This window comes from Podarcis filfolensis, assembly GCF_964270895.1.
Source record: "Podarcis filfolensis genome assembly, chromosome: 17".
Lineage (NCBI taxonomy): Eukaryota > Metazoa > Chordata > Lepidosauria > Squamata > Lacertidae > Podarcis > Podarcis filfolensis.
The window spans coordinates 6,021,206-6,048,753 of NC_139621.1; the positions used below are offsets into that span (position 1 = coordinate 6,021,206).

General features: G+C 45.4%; 2 protein-coding genes and 1 long non-coding RNA gene across 11 annotated transcripts in view; 1 reads left to right on the forward strand and 2 right to left on the reverse strand.

The window, feature by feature from the left end:
- The first annotated feature begins 1,668 nt into the window (after window positions 1–1,668).
- ABT1 (activator of basal transcription 1) lies at window positions 1,669–7,547 on the forward strand. Of its 4 annotated transcripts, none has more exons than XM_083593902.1 (4): window positions 1,669–2,485; window positions 3,286–3,636; window positions 4,035–4,210; window positions 5,723–7,547. In XM_083593902.1, the coding sequence occupies exons 1-4, from the start codon at window positions 2,374–2,376 to the stop codon at window positions 6,059–6,061; spliced, it is 978 nt and encodes a 325-aa protein (XP_083450028.1). In that variant the 5' UTR covers window positions 1,669–2,373; the 3' UTR covers window positions 6,062–7,547. The 4 variants fall into 4 exon arrangements, with proteins under 4 accessions (XP_083450028.1, XP_083450029.1, XP_083450030.1 ...); XM_083593903.1 differs by having other exon boundaries at window positions 2,427–2,515; XM_083593904.1 differs by having other exon boundaries at window positions 2,446–2,498.
- A 3,885-nt stretch (window positions 7,548–11,432) lies between these two features.
- On the reverse strand, window positions 11,433–26,561 carry LOC310752962 (cold-inducible RNA-binding protein-like). 6 transcript variants are annotated; one of them, XR_014543053.1, is made up of 8 exons: window positions 26,279–26,561; window positions 23,701–23,815; window positions 21,676–21,782; window positions 20,885–20,978; window positions 20,714–20,792; window positions 19,067–19,130; window positions 15,398–15,494; window positions 11,433–13,284 (listed from the first exon to the last, which is right to left on the reverse strand). XR_014543053.1 is itself a non-coding variant. In XM_083594156.1 (7 exons), the coding sequence occupies exons 2-6, from the start codon at window positions 23,801–23,803 to the stop codon at window positions 19,067–19,069; spliced, it is 447 nt and encodes a 148-aa protein (XP_083450282.1). In that variant the 5' UTR covers window positions 23,804–23,815; window positions 26,279–26,561; the 3' UTR covers window positions 11,433–13,284. The 6 variants fall into 6 exon arrangements, 2 of the variants coding, with proteins under 2 accessions (XP_083450282.1, XP_083450281.1); XR_014543054.1 differs by having other exon boundaries at window positions 13,394–15,494; XR_014543055.1 differs by lacking the exon at window positions 11,433–13,284 and adding an exon at window positions 14,090–14,465.
- Window positions 14,090–27,548, reverse strand: part of LOC310753020 — a 62,443-nt gene continuing 48,984 nt past the window's right edge. Inside the window, exon 2 of the long non-coding RNA XR_014543067.1 lies at window positions 14,090–14,166. This is a non-coding gene — a long non-coding RNA (uncharacterized lncRNA). The remainder of the gene's footprint in view (window positions 14,167–27,548) is intronic.

A 27,548-nucleotide genomic window follows, 5' to 3' on the forward strand; every position in this document is an offset into this window, starting at 1 on the left:
CTACACAACACAAAACACTGTTGCTGTATGTATTTGTTATTTTATTTGTTTTTTATCTTATATTTTGGAAATGTACATTCAATTTTTTTTCCTTTAATTTTTTTGGGGGCCCCCAAGAAAGTGGGGCCCTAAGCTATAGCTTCTTTAGCTTATACGTAAATCTGGCACTGCCGCTGGGAGAGATCATCAGGGGGTTTGGGCTGGGTGTTCATCAGCATGCAGATGATACCCAGCTCTACCTCTCTTTCAAATCAGAACCAGTGAAGGTCTTGTGTGAGTGTCTGGAGGTGGTTGGAGGATGGATGGCGGCTAACGGATTGAGGTTGAATCCTGACAAGGCAGAAGTACTGTTTTGGGGGGACAGGAGGCGGGCTGGTGTGGAGGACTCCCTGGTCCTGAATGGGGTAACTGTGCCCCGAAGGACCAGGTGAGCAGCCTGGGAGTCATTTTGGACTCACAGCTGTCCATGGAGGCGCAGGTCAATTCTGTGTCCAGGACAGCTGTTTACCAGCTCCATCTGGTATGCAGGCTGAGACCCTATCTGCCCGCGGACTGTCTCGCCAGAGTGGTGCATGTTCTAGTTATCTCTTGCTTGGACTAATGCAATGCGCTCTACGTGGGGCTACTCCAGAATGCGGCAGCTAGACTGGTGACTGGGGGCGGCCACCGAAACCACATAACACCGGTCTTGAAAGATCTTCATTGGCTCCCAGTACGTTTCCGAACACAATTCAAAGTGTTGGTGTTGACCTTTAAAGCCCTAAATGGCCTCGGTCCAGTATACCTGAAGGAGCGTCTCCACCCCCATTGTTCTGCCCGGACACTGAGGTCCAGTCCGAGGGCCTTCTGGCAGTTCCCTCACTGCAAGAAGCCAAGTTACAGGGAACCAGGCAGAGGGCCTTCTCGGTAGTGGCGCCCGCCCTGTGGAATGCCCTCCCACCAGATGTCAAAGAGAAAAACAACTACTTTTAGAAGACATCTGAAGGCAGCCCTGTTTAGGGATGCTTGTAATGTTTAACAGAGTATTGTATTTTAATATTTTGTTGGAAGCTGCCCAGAGTGGCTGGGGAAACCCAGCCAGATGGGAGGGGTATAAATAATAATAAATTATTATTATTGTTATTACTACATGGCACCTACGGCCCTGGCCCCTGGCCCCCCACAGTCACGGGGCCAAGCTGGCACTCCTGGCCCTCACCCGTACCTTGTGACCTCAAAGCTGGCTTTTTAATTTAATTTTTTTATTTTTTAAAAAAGCAATTATTCATTTTGCACATAGTTTAGGAAAAAAATAAAACGCAACAGGAGAGAAATGGTGAACCGCATTTGGTGGGCAGCGGATGGGAACAATGTAGGTGACTGGGCTGTCGTAGGCTTTGCAGAAGGGATGCAATAGTATAGGGGTCAGCAAACTTTTTTGGCAGGGGGCCGGTCCACTGTCCCTCAGACCTTGTGGGGGGCCAGACTCTATTTTGAAAAAAATATATGAACGAATTCCTATGCCCCACAAATAACCCAGGGATGCATCTTAAATAAAAGCACACATTCTACTCAGGTAAAAACACGCTGATTCCCGGAAAACACGCTGATTCCCGCGGGCCGGATTGAGAAGGTGATTGGGCTGGATCTGGCCCCCAGGCCTTATTTTGCCTACCCATGAAATAATAGGCAAGGAGCTGGAAATGAGCGCGGAGGGGGATGCATTAAAAAATATCAGAGTAATTCTGCAAAAATCATGCCTTTTCCCCGTTTGCCATACGTCCGCCAAGGATGCCGCCAGGGCAGCTGCGCCCTGCTCGTGTCTACAGCGGAAAAAGGGGCTGCATTGGATTCCTCGACCCTGAAAATCAGAGAATCGGGCGCTTTGGCAGGAATTGCAGCAGCTTGCATCACTGCTCGGAGGTGTTTGTTTTTAAAGCAGATTTTAGCTGCTTTGTGTAAATAAAAGAAAAATAAGTAAGTAAATACATCAATAAAGATTCAATAATTTCTTTTTCTTTAAAATGTATAAAAGTAGAGGTAATCAACATTAGACACAACAATTTAGAAAGAGTAAAATTTTTGAGGTCTTAGAACAAAGGAAGGAAGGCAATATGTGTACATGTATGTAATGACTAGATTAGAACGAAGATAGGGTTTTATTTGTAGATGTGTGTGTTGTTTTTCCCCCCTTTTTATTTTTGGTGTTTTGTTTTTCTTGTTTGTATAGTTTTATTTTGGATTCAGTGTTGTAATTTTTGTTGTAATTTTGCACTGAAAAAATAAAAATAAAAATATATTCAATAATTATCTCTTCAGACGGGCCTAAAATATCTTCTGGCTGAGTCCTGCCAGATCAAAGGCGGCTTCTCCTTTTGAATGGAGTCTGAGTAGATGCGCATGCGTGTCACTCTTCTATTTTCCTATCTCTATGGGGTGGGGAGGCCCCTTCCTTTTGCGACAGCTGCCGTAAGTGAGCGCCGGAAGTGCTCCGCGCAGATTCCAGGTGGGCGCCGAGAGTGAGAGTTCTTCGTGGGTACGGAAGGGAGCGAGTGGCGGGGACGGGACACGGGCGAGGCAGGAGAGTGGAGCGGAGGGGCATGGAGGCTTAAGGCTTTGACCTGCTTGGCATGGACACGTGTGTGCGCACGTGTGAAGGCGTGCACGCAACATCATGCAGGGCAGCAGCACGTGTAATCGCCCTTGATTGTTCCTGCTACCCCCTTTGAGAACCACTGCTATATGCCGTATTGTTGGCATTGTGTTCAGTCTACCAGGCCACAGTATAGCGCCCGAGAAGCAGACAGGACTGGGCAGCACAGACTTCTATCATCCTGCCCTGTAGTGGCGCAGATGTCTGCTGCGACCCAGGGCTTATGGCAGGGGTCAGCAACCTTTTTTAGCCATGGGCCGGCCCACCGTCCCTCAGACCTTGTGGTGGGCCAGACTATATTTTGGAAAGAAAAAAAATATGAACGAATTCCTATGCCCCACAAATAACCCAGAGATGCATTTTAAATAAAAGGGCACATTCTACTCATTTAATAACATGCTGATTCCTGGACCGTCTGTGGGCCGGATTTAGAAGGCGATTGGGCCGCATCCGGCCCCCGGGCCTTAGTTTGCCTATCCATGGCTTATGGGATAAGGAGCAATATAAATGTCAAGTGGCAATAAATGTCATGGACTGAGATACTGAGGGATCCCCATGGGTGACAGTGAGGGTCTGGGTGTTAACAAGAAGCATTCTCTCCCTTGCAGATTCCTGAGTGTTGTTATTTTTTGAAATGTCTCTTCTCCTTGCAGGAAGAAAGCAACCTCCCAGTGCAACGTTCCCTTCTTTCCCCAACGCCATCCAGTATAATAATAATAGCAGTAAGAGCAACACTTGGATGGCTGATCAAGGTGTAGAGAAGTGTCAGGAGACACCAAGAGCTGAAGACTTGGTAATGGACACTGAAGAGGAAGAGGCAGTGACTGACCAGAAGGAAGAAGGAAGTGAGGTTCAGTTGGATCTCTCCACTGAAGATGGTGCCAAAAAAGTTGTGCCAGGCATAATTTACCTTGGTCACATCCCTCCTCGCTTCCGGCCACGACATGTCCGTAACTTGCTTAGTGTGCATGGTGAAGTAGGACGTATTTTCCTGCAGCCTGAAGGTGAGCCTTCTTGTTGTGTATTGGGGAGCAGTGGGCAGGGGTGGGTGGGTCTGCCAGTCATCTGAACAGGGTCAGGCAGAATAAACGCCATGGTGAAAGGCTACAAAGCAAAATATCATGTTGGGTGCAGGCGCCTTAGAACCAGTGTCAGCATCTGGTATGAGGAGCGTATGAAAGACATGGAGATTAGTGTAGAGAAGCTGATTTCAGAGTGTTATTTGATTTATGATCTGTATGCCACCTTAACTGGAGCGTTGTGCAATTCTTACATTTTCAAAGGGTATGAAAAAACTACAGAAATCTAGAAGCCAGTGGATGTGTGGACTGAGGTTGCATTTAAAACTAGGCCGTTGTCACATTTCGCACAAACCTGTAACCCTCCTCTCTGTGTCCTGCAGAGCGATTTATACGAAAGAAAAAGAAGAAAGCAGGTAGCAATGCCAAGAACTTCACTGAAGGCTGGGTAGAATTCAGGGATAAGCGTGTGGCAAAGGTGGTAGCTGCCAGTTTGCACAATACGCCCATGGGTGTCCGCAAGAGGAGCCGATTTCATTATGACCTCTGGAATATGAAGGTAAGTGGGTGCTGAGGACTGCGCCAGTAAATAAGGATTACTCCCTTCGCATCTAGTTGATCTTGTGACTACTACTAATAATAATTTATTATTTATACCCCGCCCATCTGGCTGGGTTTCCCCAGCCACTCTGGGTGGCTTTCAACAGAACACTAAAATACAATAACCTATTAAACATTAAAAGCTTCCCTAAACAGGGCTGCCTTCAGATGTCTTCTAAAGGTTTGGTAGTTATTTTTCTATTAGACATCTGGTGGGAGGGCGTTCCACAGGGCGGGTGCCACTACCGAGAAGGCCCTCTGCCTGGTTCCCTGTAACTTGGCTTCTCGCAGCGAGGGAACCGCCAGAAGGTCCTCGGTGCTGGACCTCAGTGTCCGGGCAGAACGATGGGGGTGAAGGAATGAGGTGTAAAGTGGCGTTTCTGAAGGTACTGGACCTTCCCTCTCACTCTCTTATTGGATGAAGTCATGAGTGTGCAAAAGCCTCTCTCACATCCATCTTCTATTCATTAATGTGATGCAAAACAGCTTTACAAAACTATGCTTGGAAGGGTGGGCACAAATATCACAGTGCTTCTTGCTCCCAAAGCCCAGGGAGCTGGGGGGGGGGGTTGGAGAAACAGGGATGGTCAAGTCCAGAGTTGACCCTCAAAGTAATATTTCACTTCCAAGGAGAAGAAACAATGAATCCATATGGGTATCTTTTCATATGCAAACAGCGTTGCATTGGCAAATCAGCTACATTCTGGAATAGCAATGGGCTGCTGCCAAATGTGGGTCATGAGGGGATCCTTTTTGGGGAGTACAGTCATTTCTCTGCTCCCATTCCAGCTCCTGTTGATGATGTCAGATCATCCAAGTACGAGTTCTCCATATCACTAAAATGTTTAATGCTGCATGATTATGGAGATTAACCCACTGAGCAGGGGTCCCCAGACTAATGTCTGGAGAACAGAGGTGCTTCTTGATCATTTGGATGTTGGCCATTCCTGGTTGCACGATTGTCAAATCTTTTAAGCCAACGTTGTTAATACAGTGGTATATCGGGTTACAAACGCTTCAGGTTACAGACTCCGATAAGCCAGAAATATTACCTCGGGTTAAGAACTTTGCTTCAGGATGAGAACAGAAATTGTGCAGCGGCGGTGCAGCGGCAGCAGGAGGCCCCATTAGCTAAAATGGTGCTTCAGGTTAAGAACAGTATCAGGTTAAGAACAGACCTCCAGAACGAATTATGTTCTTAACCCGAGGTTCTTAACCACTGTAAAGGGAAGGAAAAGAGACCACAGGACTCTATGCACTGTATAAAGTATCACTCTTAGACAGTGTTAAGAAGATGCTGTACCTCTGCTGTTGGAGGTGGCATGCTTTTAAATGCCTGTTGCTGGGAGTGGCCTGTGGAGGACATCCCTCTTGCATCTGGTTGGCCACAGTTAGAAGCAGAGTGCTGGACTTGGGCCTTTGGCCTGATCCTGCAGGGCCCTTCTTAAGTTTCCTTGTCTTTTGTCCCCAGTATCTGCACCGCTTCAAGTGGACTCACCTGAGTGAGCGACTGGCCTATGAGCGTCAGGTGCGGCAGCAGCGCATGCGGGCCGAAGTTTCACTGGCCAAGCGTGAGACTAATTTCTACCTGCAGAATGTAGAGAAGAGCAAGCGCTTTTCAGAAAAGGGCAATCGGGGAGGACAGGAGGAGAAGAGCTGGGGCTTTGTCCAGCGCCAGACTGAGGAAGAAATCCAGACCAGCAAAGGGAACAAGCGCCTGAAGAAGCAGTTGGCCCGGGCTGCTGAGATCCAGCAGAAATCCCAGTCAAACAGCTCTCTGCTATCCAAGATCTTCAATATCCAACAGTAGCGCTTGTCCTCTGGAATGTCAGATTTGCTGCTGACCCTGGTTTAGCTGCTGGCTGCTGGGTTTTTATAAGCCAAGCAGACTCAGTCTATTCTTGAACCTACCAAAGCAGGCGGGGGAAGTTCATTCTTTGTTGTCAGGTGCACAGCATGCTTTATACATACGCCGTGATTGTAAAACTTGATCTTTCTGCTGTGCGGAGCCTCTTTTTAGGGAGCTGTCCAGCTTTGCCTGAGCAGCATTAAAGCTTTCCCCTGTGGGGATTTGGCAAAGGTTTGCTCTTTTGGTTGTTCTCTTGGCGGCTGAGATTGGCGCTGGCTGTCCCACCTTGCCCAGTCCCGAATCAAATTCAGAAGTTGATCCAGCGGAAGAGTGTGCTGTTCTAGATCGGATGCTGCTGCGGGGGAGGGGAGCTGAAACTAGCTGGAATCCAGTTGCTAATAGGAACCTTGATCTTCATTTAGAAATTGGGGGGGGGGGAGGAACAGGCCAAGCACTGCCTTTGTGGACATTTCAGTTCTCTGCCGCTGATCATCCAAGGTACTTTGGAATGAGAAGGGCCAAACGGGAGATTCTATGTGTTTTGGTGACATTAAGGGGATAATACTGTTAAGTCAACATGCAGCTGATATTTGAAGCAAATATCTGGGGCTAGAAAAGCAATAATCACACAGACCCCATGAAAATGTTATTTTTCCAAAAAGTGTTGAATTGGGTTTGGGATTGATCATTTTCATATATTGTCCAAAAAATGTGGGCTGTTACTACTGGAATTATTTCAAATTTTTTATTGTTTTTATTTTGCATTTCACAATGTTTCAACAATAGAAATTAAGCCTAAGCAGACTCCACCTACATTAGGAATTATTTCCATTTTTAATGTGTGTGTGTGAGAGAGAAGGCAGGTAACAACTGGTAAATAAAAAAATCATTTTGAAGCACTGGTTATGTCTGTTCTTCAACCACAGTGTGTGGACATCAAATGTGAAGTGTTCTAAAGTAGTATCTGATTCCCAGTTTAGGTAAAAGAACAGTTGGATTATTGTAGCTCTGGTTTGAAATGCTCAGCATTTCTTTGGTAAGCCATACGCTATATGTTACATACAGCTTCATTATGCAGGAAAAGCTTGAAACAGAATAGTTTTGTGGGTCCACAATCTCAGTTGTGGAGTTGGAATTGTGTCTGGTACTTGGAGCCCAGAAATCCCGATGAAAGCTTCTACGTTTCCATCCAAATGTCTTTTCTCTGCTGGGATATGATTGATGTGTTTTAGTTCTGCAATGTGGCTTCTGAATCTTACCTCCAGAGGAGGAGGGAGACATGGGAAGGCATAGAAACAAGCTGGTATAACGATTAACTTTGAGTTTACATATGAAGCGAGATTCATTCTCGGCCTCTTCTGCCTCCAAGTGAAAGATGGAGAGGTTCCTGCTGTATTGATGTGAGAAGGCAGACATAAAAATAAAAGCAATTTGACAAGCTCTGAAAGACTTTGAGAATTCCTTCTCCCTTCACTCCACCCTTTTCCTTCAAAACTGAACTATTTGTATCCCCTTCATGTTGTCCTAAATGAATGATTTAACCTCTCTTCGTCTGTATCGCCAGTCAGGATTCAGGCCCCATCACGGGACTGAAACTGCCTTGGTTGCATTGATGATCTCCGGCAGGCTATGCAAAGAGGTGAAGCCTGCCTCCTGGTCCTGCTGGATTTCTCAGTAGCCTTTGATACAGACCATGGTATGCTTCTGGACCATCTAGAGGAGTTGGGAGTTGGGGACATAGTTATCCAGTGGTTCTTATCCCTCCTAGGCTGTGTCCAGAAAGTGGTGTTGGAGGGGGGACAAGTGTTCAGACCTCTGGGAAGTCACTTGTGGGGTGCCTCAGGGCTCTGCCCCCCCCCCATTTTTTAACATCTATATGAAGCCTCTTGAGACAGATCATCAGGGGGTTTGGGGTAGGTGTTCACCAGTATGTGGATGATACCCAGCTCTACCTCTTTTTAAACTGGAACCAGTAAAGGTGGTGAATGTCCTGTGTGTCTGGAGGTGGTTGGAAGATGGGTGGTGGTTAATGGATTGAGGCAGAGTCCTGACAAGACAGAAGTATTGTTTTGGGGGGGGCAGGTGTGAGGAATCCCTGGTCATGAATGGGGTACTGGTGCCCCAGAAGGAGCAGGTGCGCAGCCTGGGAGTCATTTTGGACTCATAGTTGTCCATGGAGGTACAAGTCCATTCTGTGTCCAAGGTGGCTGTCTACCAGCTCCATTTTTAGTATGCCAGCTGAGACCCTATTTATATCAAAGTGGTTTACAAAAAGATAAGAACACTCAAAAAATTTGCTGCATTTCCATTTTGCCCAGATAGAAAGGCTTGTGGTTGGTTTGCATCATAGAATTGTAGGTGGCACGGGGGGGGGGGGGGTCATCTGTTCTAGCCCAACCCCCTACAACAAAGATTTCCAAACTCTGCGCTGCAACACATCAGTGTCGGCTGCAGTTTGTAGGTGTGCCGCGCAAACACTCCCCACTCTCCTCCAAGGGCTGGAAAAGGGTTAGTTTAACCTCTGGTTTGCTAGTAAAGCTAAATTACTGTGTTGCCAAATGATGCATGTCTAAAGTGTGTTACCAACATGAAAAGTTTGGAAAGCTGCCCTACAATGTAGAAATCTCTACACACAGTCCCCCATCCAATTTGAAACTGTACTGGGCCTTGCTTAGCTTTGCAAATGTGTTAGCAGTTTTATAGCTGCACCACTAGGCATCATCATCTTCATATTTATTTTTTAATTCTATTTCTTATCTGCCCTTGACCACAAAGCCCCAGGTTGCGTTACAGCAATTTAAAAATACTGTATTAAAACAGAATAGTCAAAAGAATAGGGTGAATCCTAAAACATGTCTCGGGGGTCAAATACCATGTAGAGACGCATCTTCAGCAACTCCAAAGAAACTCTTAACAGCCTCTCACTGAGGCTGTTTTGTGGGCCAGAACCTCATTGCAGCACGCAGAGGCCAACATGCTGTGGGATGTGTTTCATGAGCATTTCCTTTGCATCCAAAAGGCGGCTTTGGGGACAAAGATGTGCTTTTGGTTGCATTGCAATGGCAAGGGATTACCACCAGGGGGAGGCAGAGTATGCACAACCTCTATACCAGAGGCAGGGACTCTTTTCAAGACGGAGGGCCACATTTTCTCTTGGGCAACCTCCTTGGGGCCGAATGCCAGTGAAGGGCAGAGAAACAAAACTGGCTTTTATTTTTGTGTATCAAGCTGCATTCCCGCAAGGTGAATGTGCTCAGGGGAGGCAGCAGCAGGGAACATGCGCTGCAGACTGCCCAGAGGGCATTGGTAGAGCTTGTGATTTGTTGGTCCCTTTAATGCTCTGGAAGCGGCAGCCTGAAGACTTGCCCTAGAATCCCACAACTTGCGCAGCTCCTTAGGCCTTTCAGTTTTAGCAGCAGGTCTTAGAGGCCCCTCTAAATAAAGCTCCTGTTACTGAACTATTGGTTCCTGTTCTTGAACCCAGAAACGTTGGTCTCACTCCTGCTGTGCAAAGCAGCAAACCCATTTTTTTCAAGTGTGGGTCCTTACCCAGACCAATCTGCCCCGTCCCAATAGAAGAGGGAAATAGCAGCAAGCCTTACAAGAACCCCAAGGTGTACAAAAAATTATTACAGGAGGAGGGAATCTCAAAAGGGAAAACCCAGAAGCAGCTCAACATGGACTGCCTCGAGCAAAGGAAGATGGGGGGGGGGGGGTGAATTGGAGCACCGCAGAAGCTGCTGGTGGCTGGAACCCTGAAGAGGAGCACTCTGCACAGCGCATTTTGCAGCAGGCTACCTTTGTATGCACCAGGGGTCAGCAACCTAAGGCCCATGGGCCAGAAGCAGCCCACAGAGGCTGTTTAATTGCCCCATGAGCCGAGCCGCCCGGCGAGTCCCTGCAAGCTGCGTTAAACCAGTGCAGTGCAGCGCAGGGACACTCTTCTGCGGCTCAGGAAATAACTTCTGCACGTGCCCAGACACCGGAAATTGCATCTGTGCATGTCCATGGCTACAGAAATCACTTCTGTGCAGGCACAATTTTTGGCGTCTGGGCATGCGCAGAAGTGATTTCTGGCGCAACAGACATGCGCAGTGACCCAGCCCATGCCCACTAAGCCTTGCTGACCTCTGGTATACAGTCTTACCTTGTAAGTCGAACGTTTTAGCTCCCGAACACCGCAAACCCAGGAGTGTTCCAGTTTGCAAACGTTCTTTGGAACCCGAACACCCGACGCGGCTTCCGATTGGCTGCAAGAGTTTCCTGCAGCCAATCAGAAGCTGCACCTTGGTTTCAAAATGTTTTGGAAGTCAAACGGACTTCCAGAACAGCCTCCATTCGACTTCCCAAGGTACAACTGTGAATTTATAAAAGGGGGGGAAATCTTTAGGAATGAGGCAAAGAGGTTAACACCACATGAGCTGATAGCCGCAGGGGTGTCCCCAAGAGGGGGGGGAGACATGTGCCTGGGAGGGGGCAGGAAGGTAGAGATGAGAAGCCCCATTGTATCCACATCAGAATCTGTGTATGTTCATGTTTTTGTGTGCAGCTCCCAAGCCCTTGTACACTGACTACATGCATAGTTTGTCTATATGTAAAGATTACACAGGTGGTCAGTTTAACCTCTGCAGCTTGGGGCTGGACTGACCACTGCCATCCTTCCCCATCTGTATTCAATCTACACCTTCAAGATACTACTACCTCCTATGAACTGGGCCAGGTTCTGAGATCCTTGGGGGAGGGCCCTCTTTTGGTCCCGCCACCCTCACAAGCATGGCTGGCAGGGACATGGGACAGGGCCTTCTTGGTGGCTGCTCCCAGACTTAGGAACTTTGTGTCTTTACAGCACAGTTGAATTCTAGAATTTGATTTTTCATTTAAAATGCCTCCCTCCCCTTCCTTTTGCAGCTGCTGTAAGAGGGCAATTGTTCTCTTGGTAGAAGTAATAGTAGAAAAACAGCCTGTTCTCTTATTTTTTGAAGCAACACTTCAAGCAGTGTGAAATGGCAGGTTGTGCAGTACACAGCACCTTGCAGTTTAACACCTGTGCTTTTAGTTGCTCATGCATTTAAAAAGTTGCAGCTGCCCCTCTTCTCAAGAGAACTGTGTGTTCTTGAAAGAAGCTGAAACCTTAAGAATGTCACCAGCCAACAAAAATTTAATATGACATTCCCAAAAGGCAAAAAAGTGGGGGGCACAGTAATTACCAGGAACAGGTACAGAAAATAGTACTTTTGACAAGAGTATCTCTGAGCAAGTCAAATGCAAGTATGTAGCACGATACTGAAAAAATGTATTGCCATCAAAGGAACTGCACAATTTGCAAAAGCAGTTAAAATACTGCCCAGATACATTTTATTTCTGAGCTCTGCAGATCTTCAGAATTTTTTTTCTATGAGGAAATATAAGACTATTGACACTGCTTCTCAACAGGAAATGGAGTTGGCATCTTTCAGGCATGTCCTACTTCTAAAAAAAAGAAAGAAGAGTTTTTCAAGCTTCTGGTTCCAGAGAATTCATTTTCTTCCTGGTCAAGTTGCCAACTCTAAGCTCCCTTGTGACACAAATATAGTGTTTTAGATTGCCGTTTCAGTTAGGGGAGAAAAAAGCTATCTAGATTGGATCCAAACTACCTCAATTTGCTCTTCACCAGTTTCTTGCCGACAGGAAACATTTAGGTGGCAAAAGTAAACAATACAACCCTTCCACAATTAGTTCTATAATAAATAGATAGAAAAACTGTAAATTGGAGGTCCCCCCCCCCCAACCCAGATCAGGACCTTGCTAGTGAGGCAGGAGGTAAGCTATCTATTTCAGACCCAACACCTCGTTTTCTGCCTGTTGGATTTCAATCTGACTCCATGCATATCAAAGATACCTGAAATAATCAGGTAGAAATAAGGAGTCATTATTTGGTTCCGTAGATCTGTCATCGAGTGACACAGAATGCTGAAACTAGTCTATAACGTATCCTATTTTAACCTGAATTATACTGTTGCTGTAATTTTTAAATTGATTTTCTTGCTTTATTTTTTGTAAACTGCTTAGATGGTTTCCCCTTTTTAAAATGTTTGATATTTTACTATGTTTTATATTTGCTGTAAGCGGCTGGGGAAACCTAGCCAGATGGGTGGGATATAAATAGTAAAATCATCATCTTCTTCTTCTTCTTCACAATCAGTATGTATAAATTTTAGGAAATACCACTGCTTTTTTTATAAAAAAAGTCACAGGATATCCTGATTGCCAATATCCCATTTCACATCTGGATACATCCTCAGCTTCTCATTCTTGGCCTTTGTACATAAAATCAATCAACCGTGCTCTGGGCTACTTTGGGAGGGAGATATAAATTGAACAAACCCCTGATTTAAATCAGAATGGAGAAACCTCTGCAGGATCAGACTCACCCTGTAGTAGAAAAGGCAAACTACTTTGCATGCAAATGTATGTATTCAAATGTATGTATAGTGGCAGCTGCTTCTTGTAGAAAGGGGAGCTTTCAGCTAAGCATCAACAGGGGAAGACTGCTGCCACAAAGCAGTCCCCTCTCCCCAGCCAGGAACTGTGGAAGGATATTATGGTTGATGATATAAATAACCAGACTGAACAGGGATAGACTCACCCCGCCCCACTAGTCCCTGGTGTAGATTATCTCTTGAGGGTTGGAAGATGTCTCGGTCCTAGATTTGGGCTAGAAACCAGATTGGAATAGAATTAATCCAGATCGTTCAAAACCCTCTGGAGCTGAGATGTTGCCACAGGCTTCAGCACCTTTATATTGCTTGAGCAATATAAAATAAATTCTTCAAAACAAGGTACCTAATGATTTCTGGAAGATGTTTATTGTAAAAAAAAACCAAAAAACCATCTCTGGCAAAATGCTCGAAGGCTGCATCTTACGCTCATCATCTCCAAGAGGATTAAGAGTAAGTCCCCGCTACTTTGATGGGGCTTCACAACCCTGCTTGCCAAATTGCCCCTGGAAGGGGGAACAGGGGACAAAAAAGAAAGTTTGGGCATGAAGGTAAAGGACACCTTCCTTCAACGCTCCCCAGTATTTCATCTGATTCTAAGCACTAATACAGCCTGCCTTTTCTCTGAAAAGCAGCATTTGCTAAGGCTGCTTCTTCAGGACTTGTGTGGTACCGGCAGTCCTTCTCAGGTTCTCTCACTGGCTCACTCTGAAAGACAAAGAAAGGAAGCACAATACTTTTGGTCTTCAAACATCTACTCACCTCTGGAACAGATCGCCTCCTTGGGGGGGAAAACCACACAAGCAATTACACCCACCTTGCACTGCCCCGTCCCTTCATAGCAGAACTCAGTCAGGCTCTTTACCTTTCTGCCACCCTACTAATGATTTGAGGACTTTCTTCCAGGCTGCTTTGAGGTGGGGCACCATCAGTGCTTGTAGTAGCGGCATCAGTTTCTGAGTCAGCGGAGATGAGTTCTCAAGTGCCACTGTCCAATGCAGAGGGATACCAAAGCTACAAAGAGACATCCAGCAGGATTCTGTTCCTCTGAAGAGTAAGGAGCCTTCCATATCTCCCCTTCCCTGAGCAGCAATTCCAATTGCCATTGCACTGTGTGCCCCACTTCAATTAAATGTGTGCACCACATACTGACTTTCAACAGGAAAACCTAAGCTGGTCTGCAACAGTGCATGCACCTTTTTAAAAGAAAGGAAAATAATTTATTGACGCTTTACAGCTTTTGGAAGCCTTCTAAGCATGAAGATATTAAAAATTCACAACCTAGTCTCAGGACAAATGCACCTTAGCATCTAACCAGCGTGTTTTTAAAAACCGGATATTGAGTCAGCTGGTGGGATCAGAGAGGGAATGTAACCCTTTTCCTCCTTCGTTTCTACTCATCCTGAGGAAAATCCCTTCTCCAAAGGTGTTATTTGCATTTGGGGTGGGGTGGGGGAAGGCTTTCCTCAGCACCAACAGATGGGACTTCCTCTTCAGAAAAGGATTTCCCCCCCCAGGACCACAGAAGGGGAGGAAAGGATTAAGTTCCTCTCCATGCCTGCCCTGATCCCATTGCTATCATATATACTGCTTTGAAGTGATGATCCCTTTAAACACACAATATGCGCTAAAGTACAAGGAAACACCATAAATCAACCAGCAAGCAAAACAGTGCTAGGCCACAAAATAACTTCCTGAGGGCCAAAAGCAAGCTCCCACAGTAGAGAATTAAAGGGTGCTCTCAGCAACACTGCACCCCACACACACTTGGAGGAGGGCTCGAAAAACACCAACAAGAAATTCAAAACTAAACTCAGCAAGAACTGAGGGTGTTCTCACGAAAACTTACTATTTCAGTTCTCCCAGCTGATACCATCAATTTCCACTTCCTGAAACAGCAGTGTTTAAGGTCCTGTGGTCAGTGGGTTGAATTTTAAATGGAGTGATGGCCACTTATGACAATAGAGGAAACAAATCTTGTTACAGCCTACTGTCAGCCAGAGACCCAAAGCTCTAGAACAGGATGGGGATGAGCTAACTATGCCCCATACATTTTCTGGAGTCACCCAGGTGTATGTGGATCAGGTTCTGCAGCTTTCTAACAAACCACAGCTAAGAAATGTGTTCAGCTCTTGGGCTCGGGAAGAAAATGAGCTTCCCACCCTGGCTTTTGGTGAGAGGAATGGAATAGTGCCATCAAGCAGTAGCAATGTCCCTGCTTCCAGCTTAGAGCCAAAACGAAGCAGGTTCTAAAAGGTCTGGCAGAAGTTGCACTATTTTGGCTGCAGAATGAAAAGCAGTAGGGAGAGGAAACTTTATACACAAGGAGCAGAGATGGGTAAACTCTGTCCTGCTCTTAAGTAGGCTGCACCCACAAGAAGCCAGAGCCCAAGACTGGAGGAGCCACCGAAATAACCTCAACACACAAAAACTGCACGAGTCACAAGACTTTCTAGGCATTCTCAATGAACACTCGTGGAGCACTTCATGCAGCAATTTACAGAGAATGCTCTCTTCTCTCATTGGATGGCATCTGTCGATGTGGGGACATGGGAAAACACTGGTTTTTATGAAAGCTACACCAGCTGGAGTAAAGTTTTAATAAAAACCAAGTTTCGATGCCTCGTTTCGATGGGGGGGGGGGGGAGAAGCACTTTTCAGATGATGCATCCATGCCACAGCAGATGCCACTGTTGATGTGTCTGTGTGCAAGTGTACTTGCATTACTTAATTAGTACTCATTCCACCCCCCACAGCCTAACTTCATTTTATTGGAAGGTTTGCCCCTCATATTTTAGAATGACCACATTAATATACGCACAAGACAGGAGCTCCAGAGAGGTACCCAAAGGGAAAGTCTTTTCTCAACTCCAGCCTTGAGGTAAACTCACTTCCGGATCCAGGGGTGCCCCTTCCACCTGCCAAATAAAGCCATGTTACAATTCTGGCTCAATACTCAATACCATGACTATCTTGTCAATGGAGCCTTGCTTGCTGAATTCAGATGTCTTGCGTTTAATCCACATTAAATATTTTACAGGCATTCCATCTTCCTTCTTGAAGACAGGGTATTTTGATCCTCTAGTCACAAAATGGGATTGGAGCAAAGGGTTATCACCATGGTTTTAAAAGCAACCACAAGAAACCACTGCCTAACTAAGCCAATGGGCCACTGAAACAACCTGGCTACACAATGATTGCACAAGTTTGATAATCTTTAAGCATTCTCAATCAAAAATCCTACACTTGATGCAGCAATTTATAGAATGTTATTGACTCTTGTACCATTAGCTCCTCTCACTACGACTGAAATGAGATGTATTTAAATCTGATTTGGTTTCAACAGATGCAGGTAAAGTGGCAGACACCCATCAGCTTTCATCTATCATCAAACAAGTCCAGAGTGATTTCTTAAGATTTTAAAGTCACGACAATGTGTGCTTACCATTCCCATCAAAATACCTACAAGGTGTCACACACACACACACCAGCCCAGGTCCCCCCCCCCCCAGGAATGGTTTTACTGTAATTTCAAAAACACTTACATTGAAACACAACCACCCACCCCACTCAAGACTTTTGGCTTTGTGGAGTTTTCTCCCTGCTCCATTTAAACAAAGCAAAGGAAGAAACCAGTTTATTGTGGTCAGAAAGCTCAGCCTGCCACTCATAAGATGCCAAAGTAGCATTGGTGGAGCTTGCCTACTAAAACCACCAGTTCGTATTTTGAAACAACTGGTAATTTTATTTTTCCACTCTGTCATTTAATTACTCTCTTGGTTTTTAATGTCTTGTGTATTTTTATTGTTGTTAGATGTTAAACTGTACTGAAAATCATACTGACGTATGTGTTTATGAAGGGTGTATATAAATGGCTTAAAAAGCCAACAGTGGAAACTCTCTTGTATCTGTCTCAAAACTGTACCAAACTACTGGCTTTTGGTAGCTCCAGTAAATTATAAAGAAATAAAGAACAGAAAAAGCAGTGAAGCAGGAGGCACTACCTCAGGCACCACCAAGATCAGTAAGTGCTCAGCCAGCAGCAGCAACAACAGCAGCAGTAGCAGCAGCAGCAGCAAACTCTTCCAGCAGGAAAGGACAGGACACCAGAAGCCACAGCAAGAATCCCTTCTAATGAAGTATTGACTCTGTTCTGATGCCCATGTATTTGTTGCCCCTGCCCTTTTCAGGGTCTCATAATAGTTCCCTGAGATTTATCACAAAACAAGCCTTAACGTCAATGTGACAAAACGCAGGTTGGCTATGAAATACAGCCTATGCAGAGGTCTGTGTACCCTTGCAGAGTCTGTGCAAAACACAGCTGCATTCTACATCTAGAACACACAATGCAAATACACCAAATTTGCTATGCTCTTATTTCAATTGTGCAATGAATGTTTACACTGCATGACTTAGTCTAGTTTTGCTACCCACAAGGAAAGGCAAGAAGGCGTGCAAAGCACTTCCAAGTCTTTGGTCCCACAATGGGATAGCAGCTTCTGAGATTTTAGTAGGTCAACTCTCCTCTCCCCAAAATATATATTCAGGCATATTGTCGATACTAAAACATGTTTCCCCCTTATTTTTTTAAATCAAAGCCTGGTATTTTCTGTAAGTCAAGGTGTACACCTTACACCATTTGTGAGGTAAAGTGGTGGTGTCTTAATTCCCATTGAATCATGGCATAGAGCCCACCTACACGTTAGCTCAGTGGTTTTCACACACTGCTTTGGGACCCTTTTCTTAGGTACCAGAGTACAGACATTGGCAACAGCAGATAACCTGCCCTATTAAGACAGATTGGCCACTGTTACGGATATTCCTCTGTGATGTATATTGTCAAACAAGGAGTGGTATCGAACAAAGTTTACTCAGAGTAAACATACTGAAATTAATGGGCAAACTTTGTTATCAATGGGTATGCTTTTTGGTAAAAGTCAAGCTGAATACCACCCAAGGGATGATAGCCCGTACTCATGGATGCATCCAGTTCAGGCTTCACAGGCCAGGCTGGTATCTTACATGCTCATCCCAGAATACCTCAACAGCAGAGGTTCTGTGGCACAGAAGCCAATATAGAAAGAATCCCAAACACAAATGGCACAAAGTTTCAAACTGACAATATACAAAGCACCCAAATACAAATGCTTGTGGGATTTAGCCCACTGAACTAAGTACTGAAATTCCTCGGCATCTCCTCTCCAAGGTTTAACAAATACACAGCAGTTTAAAATATGTGCCATGTATTATGGCTTTAGATTGGGCATAGTTGAAGTGTTAAAACGTCAAGAACAAATTTCATTTTCAGAAGGGCATTTAATAGGCTTCGTGAAGCCAAAGAACTGAATACAGGAATTCCTTAACCACTTTTAGTACAATATCGAGTTACATGTGTGTCTTCCAGTTTAAAAAAAAATATAAACAAACGGTTTTTCAAGAACAACTTGCAAGTTCTGCAAGCTTCAGTTCTAGGTACATCATACAGTATAAATTCTGATTTCTGAAGATCAAACACACGTCTCCCTTTATAATCAAGGGGGTTTTGCCTTCCACCATACCCCTTGCTTGCTACACCATAGGACTTTTACAAAACTACAAGGTATTAATGCATTTATAAAAACAAGGAGGATCCTCACACCTTGCTCAGACTCTGGGGAATTATAGGTGAAGAATAGGTCAGAACCCCCATCTTGGTGTGTTAAAAGAAATCCAGGGGGTGGAGGTGGGGGAAAGCAATAAAAGTATGTATTCAAAAATGCTTAAACACACCTGTAAAAAAAAAGGCAAATTAAAATGTTTTCCTTCAGAAAGCTCTAACAGGCCATCCTGTAGCAGAAGCTGTTGGGCTGCTTGTGGTAAGACTACAAAAAGGGAAGATACAGGTAGAGAACTAAACAAGATTCAGCGAAGCTCCAAAAATCTTTATAAATACGGCCATTGGAAGGACGATCTTGATTCAGGAAGGATTTATGCTCGGTGCAAGCTGAGGACAAGAAGCAGGTACAAATCATAAAGTACACTGAAGAACATTGGTGCATGATGCTAACCTAGTCTCCCTCCTCCCAGCCCAGGGCAACTGTTTGCAGCCTTGGAGATGATGCAGGGTGGAAATTATCTGCCAGTAAATGAATATTTGCATACACCTTTTTTGTTTTTAAAAGACCCTATTAGGAATGTGGAGGTTTAATTCCCATAAACTTACGGTTCGGAGAAAGTTTCCGTGTATAAAAGGCTGTAGTCATGGTTTTTATAGACTGGTTCAACAGTGTCCCTTAAAAAAAAAAAGTGTGTGGATGGGTTTAACTGTCCCATTTTTATTTTTTGCTTTACTCCAGCAACAGGCCAATTCTCCATACACAATTATGCTAGACTTGCTGATGAGGAAAGGAGTTCTGCTGACAAAGTTAGTCTGTGACGTGAGAGAACTAAGTCCTATGCTTTAGTAGCTATCCTGTTATCAGAAGCAGATGGTGCTTAGACATACACATACCTAGTTATCATAGTTGTCTCTGTAGGAGCTCCCAGAGTAACGGTCTCCATAGCCTCCTTGATTCCTTGAGGGAAAAAGCACAAAAGACTGATATGTCACTGCTGAGCTGCTGTTAAATGCTATACATTGAGTGAGATTCAATGTAGTATAAGCAGGCATCCATCCACTCATGCAGTGGAGATTCTTCTTTGCTTCCTCCTGCCCATGGGGAAAAAAATCTGATCTGGGGACCCGGAAGACCACCCAGAACTTATTTTGGGGCTGATGTCCCATTGTACAGGTGGGCATATTAAAATATCACTATAATGCCAAAATCACAAAAAGAACCTTTACGTGCAATACAGAATTGCTCATTTATAAACCTCATTCTTATTTAAGTGCTGTATATAAATTGGTCATTAAGAGAAGGACCGATTTAGTAATAAGGTTATAAAAAACTAGGATCCATTTCTAGCTATACTAGTTTTTCAAGATGTCTTTCCAATACTGTACACCCAGTAAGCACCTATATGAATGCAAAATGGCAACTACTTCTTTGCTTCTTGCAGTTTTTGTAAAGCACCATGTACACAGATGGCATAGGTGATGGGCATAGATCTGCATCACAAAATGACCAGAATCACAACACAAAGCCAGGACGCGGTGGGAGCTATGGCCCTCTGAATGTTGATGTACTACAACTCCCATCTTCCTTGAAAATTGGCTGCGCTGGCTGAGGCTGATGGGAGTCCAGCAGCATAAAAAAGGCACCACTTTGGCTAAGTTGCTTTAGGGGCAAAGAGAAACCAGCTGGAAAGCAGGATTCCACTGTTGTTCAGATCGTGATACCAGTTTCAGACATTTTAAGCTGACAATGCATTGCATCAGCTCAAATTGCCTGCAGACGGCAAATGCGCAAGCAGACGGCGCCTGAAGAAGTTCTGGGTAACCACCTTCTCAGGCTCCGTCTGCCTGCACCTTTGAGTAAGTCCCCTGGCCTGTGCGAGCTGCAGCAGTATGTGGGCTCGCTCAGCTGAGGGGCTGGAGGATTCGCATCCCCCAGCTGAGCAGTTTAAGGAAATTGTGGTGCCCCTCCGGTTCACATGAGCCAGAGAGGTATAGGGGCCTGGACTGGGCGATGTATCTCAGCAATGTTGAAAACCAGGCATCATCCCAGACTAGATTCCAGCCACCACGGCCCACCAAAATGAAACATAAGCCAATCACAATACATGAAGGAACAAGGGCATACAGCAGCACTGTAATTTGATATTCATTTAACGTTAACAATTCCAATTACAGTAAGTCAAGTCTTACTGGCAGACTCATACCCACCAACTGTGTTGTTATTTAGAAGAGAAACACAGGCATGGCAGGACTAGTCTTCCTTTCTACATGATAGGCTGTTGTTAGTAAAACAGCAATACCTGCAGCTTCCATGCCATAGCAGCACACAGCTGGCTAAGCCCATGTCCTAGTGCTAAAATAATCAGGAGCACTTCAACAGCTCTCTTTTGCTACCTCTAAGGAAAAGTTTAATGGTTCAGAAGGAACTCTCAAATTGTTATTCTAATACAGAACACAAAGGATCATGATCTCAACATCATATTTGTAGGTACCACAATCTGCTGCAACCAAGTATCTCTTAGGTGTGTGTGCTGGTCTTACCTGCTGCCATAATAGTCTCTAGATCCACCATAGCCACCGCTTCTGTTATCATAACGGCCACCTCCATATCCTCCACCTCCTGCAGCAAAGACACGAATGTTTATCAAGCCTATTTGCTCCCACACCACTAAGCAGTTAGCACGGAAGGGCACATGCCACAGGAAAGCTCACCTCTGGAGAATCCACGTCCACGCCCTCTGCCTCCAGAAGAGCCACGGGAGGATTTTCCAGCCTGGTCCACTCTGATCTGACGCCCATCCACAGACTTGGGGAGAAGCAAGAGAACAAATCAGAGCCAGATCTTTTAACAAGATGAAGCTACTCTTCCAACCTGCTACCAAGGAGACAGGAGTCCAATATAGTCAAAGCTAGGATTAAAATTTTGCTTTGAAAGATTTGCATCCTCTGCCACTGGAAGCAGAACAAATCCCTGTTCTGCTGAATGCTATGGAATACCCACAGAATAAATATTTAATTTAATTATACATTTAAATAAATATTTTTATTAAAATGTATTTTTTAAAAGCTGAATTCAGGAACACCAGTTTTGTTTATCTCACTGGTGCACCCCAACCAAACAGGACTGAACTTTCCACACAACTGACATCACTTATGACATCAGGTGAGTGTAACTTGGGAGTGAAACGGCCTCATGGGCCAAATGTGGATTCTGGGCTGACAAGCCAGAGGTTCCCCACCCCAGTTTAGAACAGCATCATAAAGTTGCTTTAACAAAAGGTGAATTAAGCAACCCTGGAGCTGTAATTCGGGACTAAAAATTATTACTGCTCACTGTGCAGCACACCCACCAAGATAATAGTAGGTGGTTACAACATTTTGCAATACAAGCATGACAGAAGTTCACATCTAATAGCCCTCCATATTCCAGGAAGTTACAAAGAAAGTGGATGCAATAGAGAATGAATAGGAAATGGTGAACAATCTCTGCGGGCGACACTTACCTCTCCATTCATGGCCCTCATGGCATCCTTGGCATCTTCAGGACGGCAATAGGTAATAAAACCAAAACCCCTGGACCGCTGAGTCTCCCTGTCTTTCACCACAACCACTGGAGAGAGAAAAAATTGTAACAGATTATTTTCCTGGCTCTTTTTCTACATGTAGATGACAGCCAGTGTCCCTTGCCAGGTCCCTTCTTTAGCCCCACTTCAGACTCAAAGACTGCTTAGAAGGACATTATAACCACACAGGGACATCCGGGAAATAAGTTCCAAGAACTGGATGCTGAAGAATAAGAAAAACCCTGCTGTCTAGCTTACTGGGGAAACAAGATGCTGTTATTCATGAGCTCAGTTAATTGATTAACCAATCTCTCAATCACAAGAGCTTGCTTCCAGGAAACCTCAGACCTATACATCAAGGGTCTGTAGTATCAAAGCACAACCCCTCCCAACTAGACATATTGATACCTTTGTATTTTTGAATACAATTAATCACTTTGAAAACAAAGAAGATGCAGCCATATATCATTGGCATTCTTCATATCTAACTTATACATGCCCCTCATCCCATTTTGACAGCTATAAATAATAAGGACAACTTTGGATCAAGGTTTTATAAAATTCAGGCTATATTGAAACATTTTGCTAAAACAGGCTTCCTCAACCTCGGTCCTCCAGATGTTTTCAGCCTACAACTGCCATGATCCCTAGCTAGCAGAACCAGTAGTCTGGGATGATGGGAATTGTAGTCTCAAAACATCTGGAGGGCCGAGGTTGAGGAAGCATGTGCTAAAACATATAGTAAAGGATGCTTTTATAACCTGCAGGGTAGGGGAAGTAAACAGGCTGACTTCATGGTTTTCTCACACATGTGCAAGAGTGTGCATAGAGTTGAGAAGAAGAGGTGAGGAAACTGAACAGGGCTGGGAAACCATTGTGAATATTTACAGAACTGTTTTAGAGAGGAATGGGGGAAAGGTTGGATGTGTTTGGTAATGACTAAAGCAAGCCATGGGACTGAATGGCAAGCTTGCAATTTCAGTTTAATTAGATTAATGTTGAAACAGATCAAATGAGCAAGCCATAGTATTGATTAATTACAACACAATTTGGAGAAAGCAAGATGCACATCATTATTAACACTATATATTACCAGGAGTATCACTTCAGACTGCAGATATGTATCAAGTGCTCTCTCATGTTAACAAAACCCCATTTGTTCAATATGAACATGGTTGGACAGTCTTCATCACACACTCATTTTGTACATTCAGAAAAAAGGATTTTACATGAATGAGCAGGCAAACCGCAGCTGTGATCTGAAGCGATACAGCACAGGAATTGCTAAATCAGGGGTAGGCAACCTAAGGCCCGTGGGCCGGATGTGGCCCAATCGCCTTCTCAATCCGGCCCACAGATGGTCCATGAATCAGAGTCTTTTTACACGAGTAGAATGTGTCCTTTTATTTAAAATGCATCTCTGGGTTATTTGTGGGGCATAGGAATTCGTTCATCCCCCCACCCCCAAAATGCAGTCTGGTCCACCACATGGTCTGAGGGATGGTGGACCAGCCCACGGCTGAAGGTTGCTGACCCCTGTGCTAAATCATTCAAGGATGCTGACATTAACCCAGGGGTGAGGAACCTATGATCTGCAGGCCAAATGTGGGCATGGAAGGCTCTCTATCAGGCCCCAGGGACTTTTCCAGGCCACACCCCTCATCAGCCCCACTCAACAAACTCTAAGCAGCTTTGTTTTCTGGAATGCATCCTTGAATTACAATGGTGGCTCTTGCTTGCCTCAACAAAGAATGGCGATTTTCTGCCTCAGCCAAAGAGTTATCATGCCTTGAATGAAAGATGTGACGAGTCTTTAACTTATCATAGTATAGTTGCTAGCATTGTGTGAGTGCATGCACTTGCAAACCCCAAAGCCCTACAAATTGGTTTCCTGGTGTGGAAACATTAACAGATTCAGAACTTCTGTAATTACAGAATAAAATCAGGTGTGACACCCTTCCTCACCTTCTGCAATGTCTCCATAGGGGGAGAACAACTGCTCCAGATTCTGCTCATTGGTGTCAAAACTGAGCCCTCCAATGAAGAGTTTTCCTTCATCCGATGCCATTGTTTAAGTGATCTGTAGGGAAGAAATGTGTTTAGATTTGGCCAACATAGGTGGGAATAAGGACAAAAGATAACAGGCTACACTAGCAATTTACAAGTAGCTGCTCACTGACAACTAACAGCCCGTTTTTATTTTCCAGGAAAAGATTATCATTATTCTTCATCTGTCAGCAAAACATCCAAGGCTTGCTGCTCTTTTGTAACCCAGTTTCTTTCCTTCTGCTGGACAGGGGCAAATTAATATTCATTAAACCAATGAATAATCTGGTACAAAGCCAGGGTTCTTGTTAATCTGCTGTATGGTCGTCACTGATGTATAGGTTGCCCATATTGACCAGGGTCACATCTTCCTTTTGTAGCTTACTTGCTTGACTTCCAGTAGCAGTCTCACTTCCAGGCCAGGAGCCTCTTAACTTTGTTTTACTATCTGTTTCCCACTGAACTGAGACCCATAATTATCTATTCCAACTGAGCATTGTAAACTTAACATGTTTACTTTCCCCTGCATGCCCTGAGGCAGAGACACTGAGAACCTGAAAAATTATTCTGTTTTTATTTGCAGCTATTTATCTGGAAGCAACAAACTGAAAAATCAATGTTGCTTATTTCCAGGCGACTATGCACGTTTACTCAGAAGTATTATTTCCAGTAGGTCTTACTCCCAAACAATTGTGCACAGAACTGCAGTCTTAACTGTAATCCTGTGCAAACTTATCTGGGAATAAGCATCACTAAAAACAATGTGACTTACTCTCAAATAAGCATGCAATAAAGCAGCATATAGGTAGGATTGCTAATGTTCTTTTGATGCTTCCTATCTTAATACCAGACAAGGTGTTCTTGTGCCATTACTTTTAATGTTACAAGTTTTTATATCTTGAGCCTTCTACAGTAAAGGACAGTCTTAAGAGTGCATAAAAGTACATTTTACTGGACACAGAATGAGCCTAGCTGATACAGTTCTTCATTATTGTAGAGGCAATTAGATACAGGTGACTGGGCTTAGCTATAAGCAGGGAGGAGTTAATTAGCTACAAATGAGCAGTTAACTTATTTTCCCAGTGATATAACTGTGTTAATCCCTAAATGAAGATGGAAGATGCTTACTTCCCCTACTCGAAGTGCCTATCTGACTTGCTCTCTCCAGAGCATCTGATAAGCTATCAGTCACTTTTGAGGTTTGGACATACTAAGGCGAAATGCTAATAAGCACTTCTCAATTTTCACCAATGCCTACTTCAGAAAAATGGAAGGTTAATTGAAGGAAGCATGCAGGCAATCTTTCTCAGATGTGAAAAGGAGGTGGCAGTGTTAAGCCACTTCCCTAGTAGGGAGCCACCTTTCATACTATTTATGATTGAAGTGATTAGGGTGAACACACACTTTGAAACAAGTTTTTTTTTAAAATATTTAGTATTTTGTTGGAAGCCACCCAGAGTGGCTGGGGAAACCCAGCCAGATGGGCAGGATATAAATAAAATATTATAATTATTATGGCAAACTCATTGCAACTAGTATGAGGGCTAATAGTTCAGCACGTTTTCTATTTCACAGGAAAATGAGTGTTTATCTGCTAGGATTAAGTCCTTAGCCATACAGGTGGATCTTACTTTCAATGTAAAAATATTTTAAGATCAGGCGTTCTCGAACCATCTTATGAAGCCTGGTATTGGCTCCACCCTGTGCAGCAACTACTTTGTGGTCAATAATTTTGGTAACATGAGGCTGACGACCTGAGGCAGATTTCATCCATCAGGTGCGTATGGCAAGATCCTGCAATCTACTCAGTGCATCAATAGCTGGAACAAGTCATCGAAGGAAGGAAGGCAAGCAGGAACTAGTGAGTGAGCGTTGCAGCGGCTCCCGACGGCTTATCAAGGCAGACGTGCAGAGAGAATGGGCTCCCATTCTTTGCCCCAACCAATCCACCCCTCCCCCCTGGTAAAATGGCCGCGAACACGTGGTCTGAGCAGAATGCGGGAAGGCGAGCTCAGCGCCTCTCACGTTCTACGGACTGAGACCCCAGCAGGCATGCGCAAAGACTACCCCGCTGCTGTCCCGCGCTCCGCGAACAGCCTTCGCGCAGGCGCAGTAAGCCAAGGGCTCCTCCTCTCCCGCCCCCGCGTTAAACCTGCTGCTACAGCGGACTTGACCACGTCTAATGCTCTCCATCCCCCTGGAGCAATTTCATCCCTTCCCGGTGGTGTTCAGCAGCGCATCACTCCTCACGAGGGAGCCTGAGAGAGCGGCGTTTCAAACACAAGAGTGTGCGCAGAGGGGCCCTCTCGTTCTTTATGGGCAGCCGCCGCCATTTTGTGGAGCGTCTCTCCCTTCAGCCTCCCCCGCCTCACACGGCGAAGAGGAGCCTTTCTTCCCCGTTACCCTCCCGGCTCCCCCCTTCCAATGCTCGATGCAGCGCCCCTCCTACGGCTTTCCTGCAGCGGCCTGGGCGCTTCCCCGGCGTCAAAGCACTCACCGAAGCCGGTCTCCGAGCAGGATGCGAAGAGAGCCGTTAGCCACTGAGGCAAGAGGGTATCGCGATGGCGCCGAGAGAGAGAGAGAGAGACGCAAGCGAGGAGAATGAAAGCGAGGCTGCGGTTAGGCCACGCCCGACACGCGGCTCCCGAGTCGGGATTGGCTGGGCGCGCGGAGGGCGGGGCCAAACCACAATGGTGGCCACGCCCCTCCCCCTCCTTCCCGCTCCCCCCAATTCATCTCCGAGGCCTCGTCGCCTCACGTGCGCCTGCGCGCCTGCCCCTCCCCCTCCCCTCCCCCACCTCCCCCCCCCCTTTTTCCAAAAGATAACCGACAAAAGCCGCGGCCTACTCGAGCTCGCCTCGCTTTCTCCTAAGGAAGCGCGCCTAAGCAGGCCCGCCTTCGCCAGCCGCTCTTCATTCGGAAGGCGAGAAAAGGCTGCGGCCCAAACGGCGCGGGAAGGATGCCGAACTCTGGCTCTTGGCCCATTAGCTCCGCGCTGCCTGCCTTGGCTGGCAGCGGCTCTCCAGGGTTTCAGGCAGGGAGTGTCGGATGAGGGGAGTGATGCTAATAGAGCCAAGGTTTTACCCGCCGGACGTGTATGATGGCAGGTGTCTGCCTCGTGAGGCTCCACGGGCCGGAGCTTGCCTGCCTCTGCTCTACACGGACTGGCAGCTGCTCTTTCTGGAGGGTTTCGGCCCACGTGGAAATGCTGCCGGGGATGGAGGCTGGAGCCTTCTTGCAAGGCAGACGCCGCTCCGCCGAGCCAGGCCCTTCCCATAATGTGAGAGCGCCAAGAAAACAAAGGAAAGATCCGTGCTCCTCTGGTTGCTAGTTGATGGTGGCCAAGGCTAAATTGAGCCATCGCCCAGATTCCTCTCAAGTTTCCTACATTTCGACTTTACAATAAAGGGTAGTTTGCTTAAGTTACGATTTTATATTAATCTTGATCACTCAGAAGTAGAAAAATGTCTGTTCCCCTGAAAGGTGGCCCCTACTAAGACTTTCATTGCTCACATGAGCTATTTTAAGGAGCAATACGTGGTTTTGCGTTTTTTAAGTGTGTAAGCTTTGTGAAAACCACTGTGTTAAAAAACAAAGGCTCTTAAAAATAACTTGCAAGTTTTGGACTCACAGCTGTCCATGGAGGCACAGGTCAAATCTGTGTCCAGGGCAGCTGTTTACCAGCTCCATCTGGTACGTAGGCTGAGACCCTATCTGCCTGCGGACTGTCTCGCCAGAGTGGTGCATGCTCTGGTTATCTCTCGCTT

What these genes read in the sequence shown, in the direction of transcription:
- ABT1 (XM_083593902.1), top strand. Translation starts at nt 2,374, where the DNA reads ATGCGCATGCGTGTCACTCTTCTATTTTCCTATCTCTATGGGGTGGGG. An exon ending in TATTTTCCTGCAGCCTGAAG is followed by an intron (nt 3,637 to 4,034) that starts GTGAGCCTTCTT and finishes TGTGTCCTGCAG; the next exon opens with AGCGATTTATACGAAAGAAA. An exon ending in ATGACCTCTGGAATATGAAG is followed by an intron (nt 4,211 to 5,722) that starts GTAAGTGGGTGC and finishes TTTTGTCCCCAG; the next exon opens with TATCTGCACCGCTTCAAGTG.
- LOC310752962 (XM_083594156.1), bottom strand. Translation starts at nt 23,803, where the DNA reads ATGGCATCGGATGAAGGAAAACTCTTCATTGGAGGGCTCAGTTTTGAC. An exon ending in CTATGGAGACATTGCAGAAG is followed by an intron (nt 21,783 to 23,700) that starts GTGAGGAAGGGT and finishes TTCTCTCTCCAG; the next exon opens with TGGTTGTGGTGAAAGACAGG. An exon ending in AGAGACTATTATGGCAGCAG is followed by an intron (nt 19,131 to 20,713) that starts GTAAGACCAGCA and finishes TTTTCCCTCAAG; the next exon opens with GAATCAAGGAGGCTATGGAG.